This window comes from Cynocephalus volans, chromosome 14 (assembly GCF_027409185.1).
Source record: "Cynocephalus volans isolate mCynVol1 chromosome 14, mCynVol1.pri, whole genome shotgun sequence".
Lineage (NCBI taxonomy): Eukaryota > Metazoa > Chordata > Mammalia > Dermoptera > Cynocephalidae > Cynocephalus > Cynocephalus volans.
In genome coordinates, this window is record NC_084473.1 from 67,477,312 (window position 1) to 67,496,624 (window position 19,313).

At 51.3% G+C, this 19,313-nt stretch overlaps 2 protein-coding genes across 2 annotated transcripts; one reads left to right on the forward strand and one right to left on the reverse strand.

Moving 5' to 3' along the window:
* Nucleotides 1-237: 237 nt before the first annotated feature.
* On the forward strand, nucleotides 238-5,978 carry ANKRD53 (ankyrin repeat domain 53). The gene is made up of 6 exons (XM_063078945.1): nucleotides 238-483; nucleotides 698-827; nucleotides 1,169-1,368; nucleotides 2,658-2,822; nucleotides 3,271-3,391; nucleotides 5,286-5,978. Exons 1-6 carry the CDS (start codon nucleotides 314-316, stop codon nucleotides 5,976-5,978), a joined length of 1,479 nt encoding a protein of 492 aa, XP_062935015.1. The 5' UTR covers nucleotides 238-313.
* Nucleotides 5,979-8,832: 2,854 nt separating this feature from the next.
* Nucleotides 8,833-15,001, reverse strand: TEX261 (testis expressed 261). Its single transcript, XM_063078227.1, has 6 exons — nucleotides 14,801-15,001; nucleotides 13,836-13,915; nucleotides 12,495-12,648; nucleotides 10,389-10,456; nucleotides 9,594-9,696; nucleotides 8,833-9,419 (listed from the first exon to the last, which is right to left on the reverse strand). The coding sequence occupies exons 1-6, from the start codon at nucleotides 14,868-14,870 to the stop codon at nucleotides 9,304-9,306; spliced, it is 591 nt and encodes a 196-aa protein (XP_062934297.1). The 5' UTR covers nucleotides 14,871-15,001; the 3' UTR covers nucleotides 8,833-9,303.
* Between the last annotated feature and the right edge of the window lie 4,312 nt (nucleotides 15,002-19,313).

A 19,313-nucleotide genomic window follows, 5' to 3' on the forward strand; every position in this document is an offset into this window, starting at 1 on the left:
ACCGTGATTTCTGCAGGCGGTGGACGGTGATTTTTAATTTCCACATTGTACTTTTCTGCTTTCTACGTATTAATTTTCTAATCGGAAACGAAAGTCAAGCGTCTTGTTTGTGTCTGATGCAGAGTTTCCAGGACGTGGGCCCGGGCGTGGGGGTGGGGGTGTTGGCTCAGGAGCCGGGAGCCCCGAGGCGGGAGGGGAGCGGGAGGCAGGAGGGGCCCTCGGAGCGACCCTCGCGGCCCGGGGGGCCCCGGCGGGTTTCGAACGCCCTGGAAGCGGCGGCTGGGTGGCCCCGGGTCCGAGTCGGAGCCTCGCGATGGTGTCCGCGGGCGAGACCTCTGAGCGGGCCAGAGCGGGGAGCCGGGACTCGGGAGAGGGAGAGTGCAGAGAGGCACGGCCCGGGCCAAGTGCACGCGGCTCCCCGCAGCGGGACGGGAGAGACCCCCTGAAGATCACGTGGAGTGACGCAGAGTCCAAGTTGCCCAGGTGGCCGGGGAGAAGGGGGCCCGGCGGCGGCGCGGGAGAACCCGGGCCAGCGCCTCCCTGCAGCGGGCGGGGGTCAGGCTTCCCTCCTCGCTGCCCTGCCCACCAGCCGGCCCGGCCTCTCTGCAAGAGACCGCCGGCGCCACGCCGCACGATAGGTCGCCCCTCGGCGGGGCAACCCCTTCCTCGCTCACCCCCGCGCCCTCGCCGACTCTAGCCCGGCCGAGGAGTCCGACCAGAGGGCGACTGCGAGCCACTATGAGCTGTTCGCGGCCACTGTGGGCAACGTGGAATGGTTGCGGTTCTGCCTGAATCGGGATCGCGGCGAGATCCTAGCCGACGACAAGGTAAGGCCTTGGAGTGCGGGATAAGGACTGAGGTCCCCCCACCCCGCAAATTGCTCCTCACATAGCGGTCACCTGGCGAAGATCTGACTCGGGGGCATCCAGAGATGTCCTTTTCCGTGCAGATAGCCCTAATTCCCCTCCTGGCCAATAGGACCATTTGGGGCAGGGAGGTAGGGTGAGCTGATGAGCACACACCAGGACTGGGAAAGGGGTGTAAGCCATTTTCTGGAGGCAAAGGGAAGACCGGAAAGGTCACCCCAAGAAATTGCCATATGGGTTAGTTGTGGACCCTGGGGCCCTGATCCGGCTCAGCCTCTCCTGCCCTGCTCTGGACCCCACAGGGCTTCACTGCCATCCACTTCGCAGCCCAGCGGGGCAAGCTAGCATGCCTGCAGGTCTTGGTAGATGAGTACAAGTTTCCTGTGGACCTGCCCACCAAGAATAGCCAGACCCCCTTGCACCTCGTCATCCACAAGGACAACAAGACCATGGCCCTCCCCTGCATTCATTACCTGCTCAAGAAAGGGGCTGCCCTCAACGCGTGAGTCCAGCCTGCTTCAGGAGGGAGGCCTGGAGCCTGGGCAGACAGGAACCCGACATCCAGGCAGGCAGATCCATGCAGGACAAGCAGAGGTGCTGTTGAGGGTGACGAGGATTGGATCCCACATAAAGCAGTCAGCGAGCCCATGTGGTGTAGTGGTTAAGTGATCGGACTTTATAGGAGGACAGGCATAGTTCACATCAGTTTTGCCACTTGCCAGCAAACGGCGGGAGCCCAGTCACTCAGTTTCTAAGCTTCAGTGCTCTGGTTCCCAAACTGATGTGTACATCGGAATCACCTGGAGAACTTCAAAAATACCAATGCCTGTCTTCCAATCCAAAGGCTGTAATTTAATGGCTCTGTGGTGTGGCCGGGGCTTTGGAAGTCTTAAAAGATCCCCAGGTGTTTCTAATTTGCAGCTAAGTTTGGGAACTACTGCCTCAGTGCCTTCAACTGAAATTTGGGAGGATGACAGTGCCTATCACATGGGACTACTGTGATAATTGAGAAAGTGCATGGCATATAGGAGACTGCATTCATTCAAAATACTTATTGAGAATGCACTGTGTGCTAAGCACTATGCCAGAGTTGGGGAATACAGCAGCAAACACAGAAATGATCCCTGCCCTCTTGAAGGTGACATACCAGTGCAGGAGCAGACAGTAAATTAGCAAACAAACAAACAAAATCCCAACAAACATGGGAAGTTGTTATGAGGGAAATAAAAAGGGTGATGGGGTGGGGAGTAAAGGGGGCAAGGGGAGGATCTATTTTGAAAGAGGCCATCATCTCTAAAGAAGTGACATTTAAATTGCAACCTGAAGACTGAATGAGCCAGCCATGCAAAGAGCCAGGGAAGTGTTCCAGGCAGAGGGAACATCATATGCAAAGGCCATGTGTTGGAAAGAGTGGGGCAAGGTCAGAGGATGAGGTTGAGGAGGAAGCAGGGCTCAGGTCATGCAGACTTTGTGGGCTATGGTGAGGCATGGGGTGGAGGGCAGGTTGGTTTGAGTGGATGAGGTTAGTGGTCTCTGAACCAACCCAGATCTCCTTCCACAGTTCTCAACTGTCACAAACCTCCTCTAAACAGATTTTTACTATTCATCTAGTCCATTCCCTCCTTCTACAGTATGGGAAATTGCAGTAGAGTGGAGAAGGGTCAAAGCTAGGGTCACCCAGTGGGCTAGTGGCAGAGCAGTGATTTAAGCTGGTTTGCCCACCTATCTGATGGGCAGATGCTCTTTGTCCTTCCTTTCTGCCCTCTTTTCTCCTGGTGGGGCCCTCCACAGTCGGACATGCAATGGCTCCACACCCCTGCACCTGGCAGCCCGTGAGGACCTGCTGGACTGTGTGAAGGTCCTGGTGCAGAGTGGCGCCAATGTCCATGCCCAAGATGCTACGGGCTGCAAGCCCATCGACTACTGCAAAATATGGAACCACCACGCTTGTGCCCGGTGAGAGTATGAGAATCACCTGCAGTCTGGCACCCTCCTCCCTCTCGCTTAGCCCTTCCCCTGGGGATCTCACCCAAGGATGAGCTTTTAAGGGGAGGGTCTGGGAAGCCAGACGGCTGGGGGATAAGTCTGCTGAGGAGGCCTCCTGCCAGGATATTATTGGCAGAGCCTTCCCCAGGCCTCACGCTTTGGGTTAAGCATTGCCTTCCTTCCTTACCCTGGGGCCCTGGCTCCTCAGCAGGAGACCAAGTAATCAGACACATTCCTCTTTCACTTCCAAAGAAATAGTTAGCCAGAGGGCCCCTGGGCAGTGGGCATGGGTCATCCTACTCATCTCATCTCTGACAGCTCCTCCCACCCCCATCTAGAACCTCAGGGACAGCTGGTCTTCCCAGCCCAGGTGGAAGCTCAGTCACTTTGGGATAACATGCCCCCACCTTGGCACCAGGTTCTTGAAGGATGCCATGTGGAAATGGGACAAGAAGGACTTTGCCCGGGAGATGGTGAAACTGGAGAGGCTAAAGGACCAGCTGGCCCTCATGGAGCAGAACTACCTAATTGAGTATCAAGTAAGGGGTGGGCTGGGCGGAGGCACCAGGCCTGTGGGCAGAGAAGGCAGTGGCCCATGTGTTGTGGTCAGAAGAGTGGCTGGAAGCACTCCCACCCAGAAAGAGCCTCCCTCTGCCCATACTCTGACTGAAATTCCACACTTACAAACATTCCTTTAGGTCAAAAGCTTTGTCCTGTGTTAGAAAGCAAAGACAGCTTAAATTAGCAAATTATTTGTTTCTCTCTTAGTGCACTGCCTCCTTCAGTATGAGAATCTCGAATGAAACTAGGCCCTGCTTGTAACTGGGTTTCACACTCTGGTTAAAAAGAAGAACCATCCTTTTTCCCAACAGACACTGCACACTCACTCTGTGCTAGGCACCTGCTAGACCTTGAGGCTGCAGAGATGAGCAAAATGGGCCCCCATTCAAGGGCTTACAGTCTAGTAGAAGAGGCAGGTTATATTCCCACAGAATATAGGAGGAGGGGGTCCACGAGGGTGTCAGAAGGGATGATGCTCAAGAGGAGTGTTTAAATAAGATGGGCAGCAGTTGGCCATATGAAGCAGGGAAGAGCTGACCAGGCAGAATGAGTAGCCATGTGGAAAGGCATAGAGGCACATGAAAAAACAGAGTGTAAGCAGAGAACTGCAAATTCTGTACAGCTGGTGGATCAGACATGAGTTGGAGATTGACGAGCTAGAGGTTTGGCAGGGTCCCAGATCAATGAAAAGACCTTGACTGAGGAAGAAAGGGGATTTTAAGCAGGTATAATTACATAGGATGCAAAAAATAGAAAACCCAGAAAGAAGATGCTGGGAATATTAAGTGAATCCTGGAGTGGGGAGGGCTTTAGGGCTGGCAAATCCAGTACTCCAGCTCTGTTTCAGCTGCATTTCTGTTCAGTTTTCTCAGCCCAAGCCTCCTCTGTTGTCCGTGTCATCAACCCTCACAGTCATACACCTGTCCAAAGGAGGCAAAGCCCATCTGTTTCCTATGGCTCTAACCTTTCCCAGAAGCCCCTTGCAGATCTCCCCTCATCCCTTATTGGCTTCAAGTAGATCATGTGTCCATCTTGTTCCAATGGCTGCAACTAAAGGAAAGCCAGATGCTGATTGACTTAGGTCTGGGACAAGGCTGATGGAATTATTATGATTGGCTTAGCCTAATCAGAGCCTACCCCTAAAGCTGGGTCAATTGCTTAGCAACAATCTGGGAGTGAGACACTGAGACAATGGGGGTGGGGGAGATTCTTTGACAACAGATGGAAGGGTCAACTCCAGTGGAGACAAGGACAGAGCTGGACCAAGTAGTTGCCACCCAGCCTAGAGCCAGCCAGCTGTATCCTCCCCTACATGACTTCTCAAGGCCCACCCCCCTTCCAAGAAGCCTGTCCGGATTAGCTCTTCCCAATTCCAGGCCTTCCAAACCTTTCTGCTTTTTCAGGATGCAGTTTGCATTTCTCACGTGCCTTTCTCCCTGTCAAACCAGAGACTCCCTTATGGCAGGAAACGTCTCCACAGTCAGACTAGGGATTCCTTTTGGGGGGAGGAAGTTTGTCTCCCCATAAGACTTGGTTTTTCTCAGGGCAGGGACTGTCTCCCCTCTCAAGTTAGAGGCTCACCTATGGCAGAGGCTGTATCTCCCCCAGCAGACTGGAGGTCTCCCTTATGAGAGAGGCTTTGTCTCCCTCATCAGCCTAGGGGCTCTCTTAGGACAAAAGCTGTCTCCTCCACCAGAACAAAAGTTCCCATAAGGCAGGTGTTTCTCTCATTAGACTCAGGGTTTCCCTGCAGTGAGGACAGTATCTCACCAATCAGACCTGAGCTTTCCAAAGGCTACAGACACAGGGCCTACTTCCACAGCAGCACAGCGGGAGCAGCTCTCCATGACTGTCTTGTTCCCTCTGTTGCAGAAAAAGCAAAAAATTCTGAGAGAAGCCAATTTCAACAAGTGGCTCCATTGCAAGCTGCTGCACCAACGCCACTCCCTGGCACCCAGTACCAAGCAAGCCCAAGCCATCGCCGTCTCCAAGACCCCAGAGTACCAGGGGTCAAAGCCTTTCAAGAGTTTCCATCCCTCCATGGAGCTGCAACTGCAACCCATACCACAGCCCATGGTGACGCTCAAGCCCTACTACAGTCAGCCCGCGGTCAAGAGACCCATGTTGTGGAATCTTAGCAACAACCCTGCCACATTCCCCACCACTGATATCAACTACCCACAGGGCATCCGCTTGGGCGTGCATCCAGACCCCAGCCGGGAGCATGACTTCAGCAGGTTCCTGGAGGTGACACCCGATGGGCACGGTGGTGCACAGCTGCACACAGTGGATGGCCACTGGGTGGCGCCTGTTCCTCGGCTACCTTTTGAGGTGATGGTCCGTATGCTGCACCCAAGGAGACGGCCATACAGGATGAAGGTGCCCCAGGGCTTTTACCCCATCAGCATGAGGAAAGGACCCCACAAGCGACACTTGGGTGATAACACCTTCTGGACCGACACCCTGGCCATGAACCTGCGTGAAACATTTGATGAACCCTTCCTGGCAGCAATGCGAGCTCATCAAGGGCTCCCCACCCTGCCCTCCTCCAAAACCACCCCATAAAGTTATTTTGGTAGCCTCTCTACCTGAGGTAACCCAGTGAATGCTGAAGTGTGGTGATTAATGTTGAGGGTGGGGAGGAAAGGGGTAGAAGTGCCTATGGGTTTCCCACCCCCAAGTTCAAAGATAGGAGCCAGCCCTCCCCCCACCCCCATTCCCACTCCCACATCCCACCCCCTATCAAAAGCCGAGACCCCAGTCCTCCCTTCTCTCTGCAAAATCTCTTGGGCCCCAGGGAATCCAAATTAGGGCAGAGCCCCAAGGTTCAGAATGGGGGTCAGTCACTATCCTGGGGAAAAAAAGTGACACTTTGTAAAAGTGACACTTTGGCAACCCCACCATTTTCCCACCCCAACCCACTAGGCACAAGGCTTTCAGGATGGAGGGACCACTGGGAAATTTGTCTCTTGTTTAGATTAAGTCCTTCCTGCTGCAGGCTCTAAGCCTCACCCTTCATCTCCAGATCCAGAATGGGGTAGAGGACAGCTAATGTGTCACCCTGGCATGGGCTTCCCTGCTACTATGGGCTGCCATCCCTTACTCTCAGCTGCCACTGAGGCTTCTGCAGTTCAGGGAGGCACAGGAGAATCTGTGGCTTCAATTTGAGACTATGAAAGCATGTGTACTTCCTCCAGGAATCTATCCTGGATCCCCTGCATCCCCTTGAACACATCACTACAATTCTTTCATTTAACATACATTTATTGAGTGCTTTCTAGGTGCCAGGCACCAAGCCAGACACTGTTGATACAAAAATTCAAGGACAGTCCTTGCCCTCAAGGAGCTTACAGTCTAATGGGGAAACAGACCATAAAGCAGGCAAGTAAGACTAGAGTGAAATGTGTGGTGTGGAGTTGTGGGAGGACAGGGGACATCCAAAGCTCCCAGGAGGAAGTGAAATCTAAGCTGGAGACTTGACAGAGAAAGTACTGAGGTGAGCAGAAGAAAGAGGAATCAAAGTGGCAAGCGAGAGCCATGGCATCTCTGGAAACAGAAGGCTGGGACCCAGAGTGCAAGAGGCAAGTGATGAGGTCAGAGAGGTGAAACCAGGACACCACGAGTCTCACAAGCCAGGCTAAGGGCTATGGACTTTACCCTAAGGGCAGTGGGGCGCCATGGAAGGTTTTAGGCCAGGAGTGACTTAATCAACTGTGCATTTTAGAAAGACAACTCCAGCCGTGGGATAGAGAAGCAGCAGGAAGCTGTCACAATAATCCTGGTGAAAGGTGATGCCAGTGGGAGTGGCTCAAGACAAGAGTTGTTAAGAAGATAGACTTGACAGTTTTTAAAGGCTGGATGTTGGGGGCAGAAAGAGAAAGCAGGAATAGAAAGCAGGTTTCCTGTTTGGCTCCTGAGTGAGCTTGGGGCCAAGGCAGGTACCCAAAAAGGTCAGGTTTGCAGAGGACAGCAACAAGTGCCATCTGAGCCATGAACTTCAGTTGTCTGTGCACCCAGAAAGCAGCAGAACGGTGGTTCAGATCAAGAGGGACATTGGGGCTGGTGGTCAACTCTTGATTCCTCGATAGACTCCTTTAAGCCATCAACATTGTTGGCCTTCCCCATGGAGCCCACAACAGAACCCTGAGAGACCCCACTGTGCGTGGGTGAGTGGAGAGGCCTGCATAGGAAATTGAACGGAGCAGCCAGAAGGATAGGAAGACAACAAGCCACAGAAGTTCCAGGGAAATGTGACTCAAGAAGCAGGAAGTGATCAGCCCTGTCAGGTGCTGCCGAGACCCAGTAAGAGGAGATATGAAAGGGCCTGCCAGATTCAGCACAAGAAGGCCACTGGCAACCCTGGGAGAACACTGGTAGTAGAGCGAACAGAGGAGGTCAAGCCACATCAGCAGGGTAAGGAACCACGCAGTGGACAGCGAGAGAGTAGGGCCAGCTGTGAGCCCATCAGAGAGGAAGATGCTGGCCTCCAGTGTCCTCTGCTTTGTCCATCCTGGCATGCACAGGAGAAAAGGGCCTGGCATCTCGTTCACATCAAAAGAAAACTAGTGTGCTACTCCTCCCAGGGAAAGGTATTTATAGGAGAATGGAAATGCTAAAGCCAAGGAAATGGAGGGTTATGATAGGACTTCAGGCATGATGTAGAGGAAAGATTTTCAAGCACAGGGGTCTTCCTGATGACTTAAAGGTACCAGTTGTGTGCAGTCCATCTCTGCACCTGCCAGCCTCACTTTGAGGTATAGGACATGGTCAGTAATGGCTCTCATGGACTTCATTCCAATGTGTACTGTTGAGCACTTGTAAGGCACTGTAGTTGGAGTGCAAGGTCAACAAATCTGGTCTGTGCCTGAGACATGGCCTGCCTTCTTCGAAGGCAGAGATCATCTCCCCAGGAGCCAAAGGCCCACGGAAGAGAGGGCCAGAGTCTGTATGCTCTCCAAGTGATAAACAGCTTCTACCAGCCCCATTTCTTAAAAGACAGGCCAGGCCACCTGGAATCTTTATTTTGTTTCTCCTTGAGTCTGAGATAGGATTGAGCCAGAAACCACTCCTTTTCCCCAGAGGAAGACTTATATAAAAAGGATATTATAGATGTTCTTCTGAAAATCCACCCCGGTCCTAAATTGCCCCCTCCCCCATTCCCAAATTGACAGTCACAGAGCCTTGGGGATAGAAGAGATGGAAGAAAAGGAAGGTGACTAAAAAAGGCTGCCTCCATACCCCACTGCTGCTCCATGACCAGGCTCAGCTCATCTGTGCCCCCTTCCCACTAAGGGCTACAAGAACAGTCCCTTCAGAAGGGCAAGAACCAAACCCAGAAAAGGAGTTCCTGGAGCAGAAAAGCTAGTCCAGTCCAGGGCAGAATGTTAGCAGGAAGAAAGGAAAATGGACTTCCAGGGTATTAAGGCAAACAGTGCCACCTAGAATCTTTATTCAAATGGGAATCAGCACTTGGACAGAAATCACAGTTCAACAGCAAAAACTATTTCTTTTGGAAGTGCCAAGCCATGGCCATCTGCCCAGAGAATTTATCACTGTCTGCTCTTCAGCGTCATAGACCCTGCCCTACCTGCCCCAGCTGAGCCAGAACCTCCCAACTCACCTTGGGAGAGGGAAGGGCTGGGGGACCTCAACCTCCTGGCTAAGTAGGCTCTGCCACCCTCTGGAGTGCCCCCTGAGGTTACTGCCTCTAGCAGTGTCAGATCCGAGCCAAGCTGAGACTTCTGAGGAGGGTGGGGATGGGGCCTCAGAGTCAAGGGGAGGAAAGCCAGGGCTGGTGGAAGGTGCCTTACAGGCTCCCGGCCCCCACCTAGCACTGAGGCCCAGGGGCCTGACTCTCCTGATCTTGGCCCCACATTCCCACCCAAGGGGGTCAGTATATCTTCTGACGACTGGGCAGAATGGCCTCTTTGATGAAGGAGAAGACAACCAGGATCCCTAAGCGTTTGCCCCGCTTGCCTTTGGTGAAATAATTGGAGACCACGTCATCTGTGGAGACATAGGTAGGGAGATGAGTATATGAGTGTTTGTGTGAGAATGTGAACACAGCTCTCCCAACCCGGAGCCCAAGTGTGTCCATCACAGGGCTGGACTCTGGTGCCCCAGCCAACTCAGGCCTTGCTGGCAGCCCCCCACCTTGGCCCCTTGCAAACCCCATCTCACCTCCTGGCTGCATGGTGGAGGGCAGGACGTTCTCCCCAGCCGAAAGTGACACAAAAAACGCAAACGGGATTATCCACAGGCAGAAAGTGAAATAGGCCAGGACCTGGCAACAGGAGAGACTAAGAAGAGGGTGTCCCTGGAGGTGCCAAGAGTGGGCCAGGCATGGTCACTGTGTTTCTTGGGCAGGTGGTAAGGAGTGCACAGAAGGCCCCACACCTGATCTCTGAAGGGGGTCAGGGCCCAGGAAGCAGGGACAGGACATCCTCAGACATGGAGATAATTCAGTGGGGAAAGGTAGAGGCTAAAGATGACTGAATGTGGCTCCATCCCCAAATCGTGGTCATTAGGACAAGCAACTCCTCTGGACTGAGGCAGATGGAGGGCTAAGCCATGAATGACCCACACTCCCCAAAGTGACCTTGTTCTTCCCCTGGGATTCAAACTGGAGCAGCAGGTGTGGAGAACTCCTGGAAGGAGAACACCTCGGCAGGCCATGCCTGCCCTGTGAGTTCTACATCGGACAAGGCCACCCCAGGGCCCCTTCCTGACCTTGGGATGAGGGGGACCCAAACGAGGCACTGAGGGAAAGCAGTGTCCTCCCCACCCCAGCCAAAGGGATCCCTTCTGTTTCTCAACCACACTGCTTTCTAAATCATTTCTCTCTATATATTTTTTGACACATAATCCCTGAACAGACTCTGTTTCAAATCATAGCTAAGTTCACAAAGCAAATCATGGAAGTCCCCTCTGCTCCCCTGTCCTTGTTAACAGCTGAATGTGCTGGACACTTCTTACCTCTGAGAAAGGATAATATTCTTCTGCAAAAAACTGAAATGCTAGGTAATGATTCACCACCACTAGACCTGTTGAGGAAATGAAGAGTCAGTCAGCTTGGGGGAAATAACAAAACTGGACTTTTAACCTTTTAACCTTCAAAAGGCCCCTGAGAGTTGGGATCCCTGAGTCTTAGTCCCAACTTTATACCCAACTCAGAGTATGACTTTGGACTAAGTACACCACTGTCTAGAATTCAGTTTCCCATCTGGTAAAATGGGAGGGTTCGTCCCAACCTGCCCATTGCAGAGGGCATTATGAGTAAAATTAGAAGGTAGGTAAGAAAGCTCTTCGCATGTTATAAAAATGAGACTTCCGTGTTACACAATCCAAAGCACTGTGACAATGAACCTGGTTGTTAGTGGATGTGAGTCCTAAAGAAAGTCCTCTCATGGGAAGTAGGTGGAGGGAAAATCTTGGACTACAGATCAGATTCCCCTAAGAGAATACACTCCAAACTGGGCAGAAGGGAGAAGACCTTCTCAAATAAAGAGGCTCTCATTCCTAGGGAAAAAAGAGCACCATTTGCTAGACACTTTGAGGTGCAGTCTTAGGGTTCCTCAAAATTCTGGGGGAGGGGACCCTTATCCATCCTGCCCCAGGGTAAGGCACACTGATCTGAACTAACATGTTCTGGACCCACACACATCTCCTTAGTGTGCAGCCAAGTTTATGAAAGAGAGAGCAGATCCTGGGGACAGGATGCTCAGAGACAGGCACCCCTGCCTGTTCCCATAGGGAGGTGAAGGGCAGGCACAAGAAAGAACGTGTCCCCTGAAATGGAACAACCCTCACACGCACCTCATGGTAACTGCCATGTCTCTTTTCTGCTCTCTTGCCTCACCCCCTCAAGGGCAAAGACCACAGTTCTGCTATGCCTAGCCACACTCTAGGGCTAAGGGACACTTGAGGATAGGATGGTGCCTGGCACCCACAAGATCCTTTGGAAAACTCTCTTGGGCCTCTGAAGCACAGGTCAGGGGAGTGACAAAGGGAGGCTAGGGGAGCCTGCTGCTGTGGGGGTTGGCGGGATCTCCTCCCTAGGAAGATGCAGAGGAGACCTGGTCTCCAGGGAAGGGCTCCCCAAACTCACCCTTGCTGAGGAAATTCTTTGGTGAAATCACACCAAGACACTCAGGAAAGAGGCCAGTCCTAGCTCTAACACTGTGCCCTCCTTGTGGATAATATCCTCTTTCCATGTTTTCCCACTCAGAAATAGAAAAGGAACTCTAAAAAACCCCCAACTCCATGCAATATACCAACCAAATGCCAGGATGACTAACCAATAAAGATTACCAGGAGAGATGGCAATCCTGGTAACAAAGTACTTTCCATAATCTTTTCCACAAATATCTAAATATCTATAAGCACCTACTATGTGTCAACTGAGTTCTGTCAGAAACATCATCTCTGAACAGATGGAGAAGCTAAGACCCACAGGGGAAAAATCTTTCCCAGGGTCAGAAATCGGTGGCTGCGCAAAGGCAAGAAGGCTGAGGTCCTCCAGACACATTCCTCAAACCTGAGGCAGCTGCAACCAGTGAGATCGAGACTAGACAAGGCAGCCCCCATGAGGCATTCACACCAGGCCAGTGTCTGCAGGAGGATCACAGCCCACGAGGCTCCAGTGTTAACCATGACTTCAGGCCAGAGGACTGGATGGGGAGCTGCCTGCCGAGCTGCCTGCCTGCCTGCCTGCCTGCCTGCCTGCCAAAGAAGGGCTTCAGGCTTTATCTGGCCAAGTAGTTTCTTTGAGGCTGAAACTACTCAGCTGGGGGCCCTGCTTCCACCAACCCACACCTCTTCTCCTTTCCCAAACCCTTCTTCAAACTTACCTCTCTGGAAAAGTCCTCCCTGTCTGAGGCCCCAAGTCTTCCAGCCCCCCAAATCCTAGCCACTAGAGCTACTGTGGACTCTAGGGTCCTCAAGAGTAAGAAGCCGCCTTCCCCATCAGCTTGGCCTCCTGAAGGACCTCAGTGGCTTCCTTCCTTTCTCTTTTCGGTGCCCAGGACTGAGCTGGGCACATCCAATCACATCAGCTGCTTCCCCAACTCTGTCCCCTCTCACCGCATGACAGGATGAAGTTAGGCGAGGTCAGCATGATGAAGGGGAAGGTCTGGAGGAGGCCAAAGTAGACGAGGTTGGTGAAGAGGCCCACGCCAATCATGCTGGTGGGGAAGCGCTCAAAGACGTAGAGGCCAATCAGCACAGCTGTGGAGAACTGAAACAACCAGAGGCACACAGTGCAGGGAGCCTCTTCCAACAACCTGCCTGCACTCACTAACCCCCAGCCCACTCTGGGCAGCACTAGGTTCATGCTTCAATCTCCTCCTTTCACAGTCAACCACAGGTCTGGTCTCCCCAACTAGACCCTCAGCTCCCAAAGGGCAGCATCTTTCAATGCCATTTCTCAAAGTTTTTTGACAGTAACCCACAATCAGAAAAGCATTTTACACCATGATCCCAACACCCACATACATATATATGATTACAGCTCAAATTTCAATTTAGTCTTTTCTATTCCATTTTCTAAAAAGTGCTGATCATGACCTACTGAATAGATTATATAACCCAATAATAAATCATGCCTGCAGCTTGAAAAACACTGTTCTGAAAGACTTATAGTTGTCAGTGCAACAAAAGACAGATGGATGAATGAAGGTCTAATTCCTGCACCAACACCCACAAGCTGGGCCTCTGAACTGAGAGCTAAGGGCTGCAATCTTGTCTCCACCACTAACTCCCAACCCCAGGCCATGCCCAGAGTTGATGTGGCTGCTGAAATCAATCAGGTGACTTGAGGAGCAGTGGACTCTTCCTGTCCAATTGCATCCCCATCCCCAGCCGTTCCTGCTGCTGGTGGAAATCTGTCCACCAGCAGTCACTCCTGTGGCTTTTGACATCAATGATAGGGACTGTGTCCTCAGGAAGAGAAGTCTCCCATGAGACCAGGGGAGGTCAGGGTCAGGGCCAAGGAAGGTGCTCCCCTCTTAGGACAAATCATTTGAACCAATTAGAAAGAGGATAATGCACAGGTACTCAAAACTGTCCTAAGGTTCCTTTAAGTTCTAAATGTTTTGAGCAGAGCAAGGAGCTAGAGACAGTGGAAGACAGCCAAGCAAAGGCAAAGCATGGTCCTGTCAACACAGAATGTGCACTCACTATCACCTTAAAGAAATGAGAACAAGGTCTGCAATGAAGCAATGCCACTGGGGAAAGAGACCAAGGAAGATTTGGGCCTACGTGTTCAGATCCAAAAGACAGAGTACAGGTCAGGGAGGTAGGAGTGGCACTCTCAGGAAACAGAAAAGACAGAGGTCTCATCATGCATGCCAAACTTTCCCCACTTCCTGCTTTTAAGGCAGCACAAAAGAGAGAGAGGGAATCCCAGGGAAAGCTGCCACTTACCCAGATCATGTATTTTATGATCCTGCTGGTGGCCACTGTGTATTCTTCTATCAGTTCTGCCAGGTAATAGAGTCCAGCCGCTGGGAGGATGTGGAGAGGGGCAAAGGGAGAACATCAGTCAGGGTCACTCCCACCACCCTGGTCATCCCTCTCTCTGTAGCTGGTCCCCTCAACCCTTCATGGACTTCAGGTCAGGAACAAACCGAACAACCCATGTGTTGCCCTTGCAACTCTAGAGAAGTAAAACTTTGTCTGGGCGACTAAGGAGAGATTCATAAAAGTGAATGGAAGCCTGAATTTGACTCCTCCGCACAATGGTAAACTTTGGCCCAGAAAGCGGAATTTCTTTCACTCATTCAATAAATACCCGCGGGGAACTTAGTATGGGCTAAGTGCTGCACCGAGTGCTGAGAATACAGCAGAACACAGACAAGATCCCTTCTGTGACATAGTTTGGACGGGGAACCAGTAAGAAGGGGAGACGTGCTACTTTAGGGAAAGTACAGGGCGCTGCTGGACCATAAAACTCCTGAGGAGGGCTTCCCGGAGGAGGTGAGATCTCAACTGAGATCGAGTAGGAACTAGTCAGAAGGGGGAAAATGTCAAAGGTGGAGAGAGCAGCAAGTACGAAGGGCCAAAGGCGAAAGGGCGGCGATAGGCGTCGGGGAAAAGTTCGGCGTCCTGGGCCGGGTCGGGTGGGAGCGGCAGCAGCTGGCGGTTAACAGGGGCGGGCAGGTGCACTTGAGTCAGCCTTTCCCGGACACTGCTGGGGCAGACTGTGTGACACCTGGAAGGACCGGCGGTCAGGCCGGGCTGCTGGGCTCAGCAGCAGGGGCAGGAGCAGGCGGGACGGGAGAGGAGCGGCGAAGGCCGGGAGCGCCGGGCAGGGGCTCCCTGAGTGGCTCCGGAGGCCCCCTGCGAGGCCGAGGCGGGAGTCCGCGTGGGCCGGGGTCGCGCACTCTCACCGACGGCCAGCGTGATGAAGGCCACTTGGATGAAGAGCGACAGCCAGCTCAGCACGTACATGAACCACATGGCGCCCCCACCCCGCCCGCCCTCCGACCGCCGGGACGGGCCTGAGCACTTCGGCTCCGGCGACACGGAGCCGCCACCGCAGCCCCGGCGCTGCCGCCGCCGCCGCCGCGTCCCAGCCCCGCGGACAGCAGGATGGCTGTGCGCTGCTGCCGAGAGGAGCCCGGCCGGAGCGCCGTCCTCGGCCAAGACCGCACTAGCGCCGCCCGGCGACGCGGAGGGCCAACCGCTGCTGCCGCGTGCGGCGCCGAGCCCGCGGACCGCAGGACACCCCCGGCTCCACGCAGCCGACAGTCGGCGGCTGCTGCTGGAGGGAGGCGGGACGGTCTCCAGGGGAGGAGACCTTCCGGAGGCTCGGCGTGCAGCCTCCGGACCCTCCCTGTGCGCTCCCGCGCCAACCTAGAGTGGGTCCAAGGCAGAGGAGGGCCGCCTGACCCTTCCCCGGCAACCTCTGGCAATTGCAGGTAACGGGGACAAAATTATTAAGTGCCTAACATGTGCCAGAAACTGCGCTAAAGTCCAGGCTGTGTGTTCTTGACAGAAATTGATTTGACGATGTAGATCATTTTATGGACGGGGAAGCTGGGACCAAGGGAGGTTACTTGCCCCAGGCCACACATCCAGGAAGCAGCACAGGCAGGAGTTGGGATGCCTTTCATCGGTCATCCTCAGGCATAACTCTTTTATGATTCTTTTGGGGTACGTTTCGCACTTTTGCATCGCTGACACCTCGCCCCGCGCCGGGCACCTGCCCACTAGGCACTGAATGTATTTACTACACCTCTCGGAGAGTTAACTGAAGCGGGTAGAAGGAACTGGACAGTCCTGTCAGGTAGTCCCCCATCTAGTGGCCAAGACAGGCATGCAAAATAAAGTATGTATAATGGGAGTCTGGTATGTTTCTTATCTCAGAATCATATTTTTCATGCATAAAAATAAATACATATTCCTTTAAAAAACTTAAACACTGAATTACCATATGATGTAGCAATTCCATTTCTGGGTATAGACCCCAAAGAACTGAGAAAGCAGAGATATTTGTACCTCAATATTCATAGCAGCATTATTCACAATAGTCAAAAAATGGAAACAGCTCAAATGTCTGTTAATGGCTGAATGAATAAATAAAATGTGGTATATACATACAATGGAATATTATTTAGCCTTAAAAAGAAATGAAATTCTGACACATGTTACAACATGGATGAACCTTGAAGACATTTATGCTAAGTGAAATAAGCCGAATACTGTATGATTCCATTCATATGAGGTACCTAGAGGAGTCAAAATTATAGAGAAAGAAAGTGGAATGGTGGTTGCCAGGGGCTGGGGGCAGAGGGTGATGTGGAGTTACTGTTTAATGGGTACAGAGCTTCAGTTTGGGAAAATGAATTTTGGAGAGGGATGATGGTGATGGTTACAGAACAATGTGAATGTGCTTAATGCCACTGAACTGTATACTTAAAAATGGTTAAAATCATAAATTTTATGTATGGTTATGTTACCACAATAAAAAATACATAAGATTACAAAGCAAAGCAATTACATTGAAATACAGGTATCAAGATCTTTTTTAGAAACCAAATGTGTGCCACAGTAATGTATGTGCTTTATTAATAAATAACAACCATATCTAATCGAAAATCTAATAAATACCTACTACAATGACAAAGTAGGGATAAGTGTAAATGATATTTCAAGATATCTTCCATTTTTAGTGCAAATAAAAATGGAAACTTTTTCCCTTCCAAGTTTCCAGGCTCCTTGAATTTGTCTCCCTGAATTCTATATCTGCTGACTTCTAAGGAGTTCCCGGACCCCCAGTTAAGAATTCCTGAGGGTATGTATGAGGGGCAATGAGACCTTAAAGGACCATATGCTTATTTACAAGGCTCTTCATTGTAGCACTGAATGAGAGACTGAAAACAAACTAAACTTTCATTGATAGGAAAGTGGTTATGTATATTTTGGTAGACTGTAAAGCAGAGCCATAAAAACAAATGAGGATGTTCTTTATGTACCCACATAGCACTCCTTTTGAAAAAAGCAAAAGGATGGGAGAAAGAATCTATAACATATTTCTTTGCATAAAATATCTCTGGAAGGATACATTAGAAAATGACAACCTTCCAAGATCAAGGGTTCAGATCCCCTTAGCGGCCAGCTGCCAAAAAAGAAAAGAAAATGATAACTTTGCTTGTTTCCTAGGAAGAGAAGGGTTGGGGTTCAAGAGCAGGAGAGAGTTCCCATTGCATGTCTTTTTATATATCCTTAAAATACTCAACTATGTAAATACATGTAAACAGGACTGGCTAGTTACAGCGCAGCCTTGTAACACCAAGGTCATGGGTTTGGATCCCCATACCGGCCAGCCACACACACAGACACACACACACACAAATATACATATGTAAACATATTACCTATTCATAAATAAAGTTTGAAATGTTCATAGTATGCTGGACCTGCTAGGATGCCTCAAATTTCCTGTGGTTACCTAACCAGTCCCTTTCTGAGGAAAACCACCATGTGATGCCTTACAAATAAGTTGGCTAACCTTGGATCATGTGACCTGGTCATCCTTGATTAGCGCAACAGAGGAGCTCGATGCTCAGATCTTTTCTATTAGAAGTTTGTATTTGAGACACAGACGTATTAGTGAGTAGAAGCTTAGTAAACTTTCAGTTGGTCTTTTCCTAAATATTCTCCCAGGGAAAGAGGAAAATATAAAAGTATCCCCAACCCACCCCTCTCTAGAATTTTAGATAAGGGAAACTTGGGGCCCCAAAAGGTGAATCATGTTCACCCTCAACTGAGCCAGCGTTGTTATTCCAGGACCGGACGCCTTCACACACACACACACACACACACACACACACACACACACACACACACACACACACACACACACACACAGCCCAGCTGTAGAGCCAATACCGGATGCCTACACACACACACACACACACACACACACACAGCCCAGCTGTAGAGCCAATACCGGATGCCTACACACACACACACACACACACACCACACGCAGCTGTAGAGCCAGTACCGGACACACACACACACACACACACACACACGCAGCTGTAGCGCCAATACCGGACACACACACACACACACACACCCTCGCCACACACACACACACACACACACACACACACACACACACCAATACCGGACACACACACACACACACACCCTCGCCACACACACACACACACACACACACACACACCCTCGCCACACACACACACACACACACACACACACACACACACACACACACACACACACACACACACACACACACACACACACACACACCCTCTCCCAGCTGTAGAGCCAATACTGGCCCTGGTGGAGCCAGGGCTAAGCACCTGGATTTCCATTTCCTGAGAGTGGTGAGAAGCAAGCCTGCTTCACCAGACCCAACAGTACAGGGCAGGGCTCAGGGAGGCTCCTTGGGACCATGCGTATGCAGGGGGTCACAGGGGGAGGGGGCAAACCCAGGCTTTGCTTAAAGGAAGAATGGGAGGGAGCAGGAGGGCCCCCACATTCAAAGGACTTATTTCCAGAGTGAAAGGGTTTGTAGATTGAAAGGTGACTGATCAGTTTGTTGATTTAAAAACTGAGAGACCTGTATAACACACTTATTTTACACACACTCCTTTAACTTTTACTAATACACACATTCATATGTTACCTTTTAATGCCAGTGTGTGGGGGAACTGATTCCTGTTTGTCTCAGGAGGGAGTTCCAGGGGAAACTAGCTATTTCAACATCATATGGATCTCTCAGAAAACAACGCTTTGCGGCCTTTTGGCTAAGATGCAGTGCAGAAAATAATAACTTCCTGCATTTATAGTGTTGTTACTCTGTGCCACTGTGCTAAGTGGCTTGTATGTATAAACCCCTTTAACACTCATGTCTAGTGTAGGAGATAGTACTGTTATCAGAAAACTGAGACACAGAGAGGTTCCATACCTTGTCCAAAGTCACACAGCTAGTACTTGGAGGAGCTGGGGTTGAATCTGGGCAATCTGGCTACAGAGCTCACATGGTTTTCTCTGGTCTTTTCAAGTCACCTGACTTCACTGTCAGGGTCATTCTGCCTGCCTAGTCTTCACATGCCATTTGGCCAATCTTCCTGCAGGCTAACTGGTCCTATGGGCTTTCCCTCTTCTCCCTCTACCTTTTTGCTTGCAGGAATTAATGATTATACCTCAAGGTTCTGGCTTTGGCCACCTCTGGTCACCTTTGGCCCTCTCCAGTGTCTTCACTAACTTATCTTCTTACACTCTCACAGACTTACATATTTACTGTCCCAAGCCCGGAGACAGGCATTTAGTTGGATCTGTGGACCCAGTGGCCCACACCACTGGAGCCTGCACATCCCTAGGAGCTGGGAAGATCCGGACAGAAGATGTGAGAGCCAGGAG

What these genes read in the sequence shown, in the direction of transcription:
- TEX261 (XM_063078227.1), bottom strand. Translation starts at nt 14,870, where the DNA reads ATGTGGTTCATGTACGTGCTGAGCTGGCTGTCGCTCTTCATCCAAGTG. An exon ending in TCATAAAATACATGATCTGG is followed by an intron (nt 12,649 to 13,835) that starts GTAAGTGGCAGC and finishes TGGTTGTTTCAG; the next exon opens with TTCTCCACAGCTGTGCTGAT. An exon ending in AATATTATCCTTTCTCAGAG is followed by an intron (nt 9,697 to 10,388) that starts GTAAGAAGTGTC and finishes TCCTGTTGCCAG; the next exon opens with GTCCTGGCCTATTTCACTTT.
- ANKRD53 (XM_063078945.1), top strand. Translation starts at nt 314, where the DNA reads ATGGTGTCCGCGGGCGAGACCTCTGAGCGGGCCAGAGCGGGGAGCCGG. An exon ending in GCAGAGTCCAAGTTGCCCAG is followed by an intron (nt 484 to 697) that starts GTGGCCGGGGAG and finishes CGCCGACTCTAG; the next exon opens with CCCGGCCGAGGAGTCCGACC. An exon ending in AGATCCTAGCCGACGACAAG is followed by an intron (nt 828 to 1,168) that starts GTAAGGCCTTGG and finishes TGGACCCCACAG; the next exon opens with GGCTTCACTGCCATCCACTT.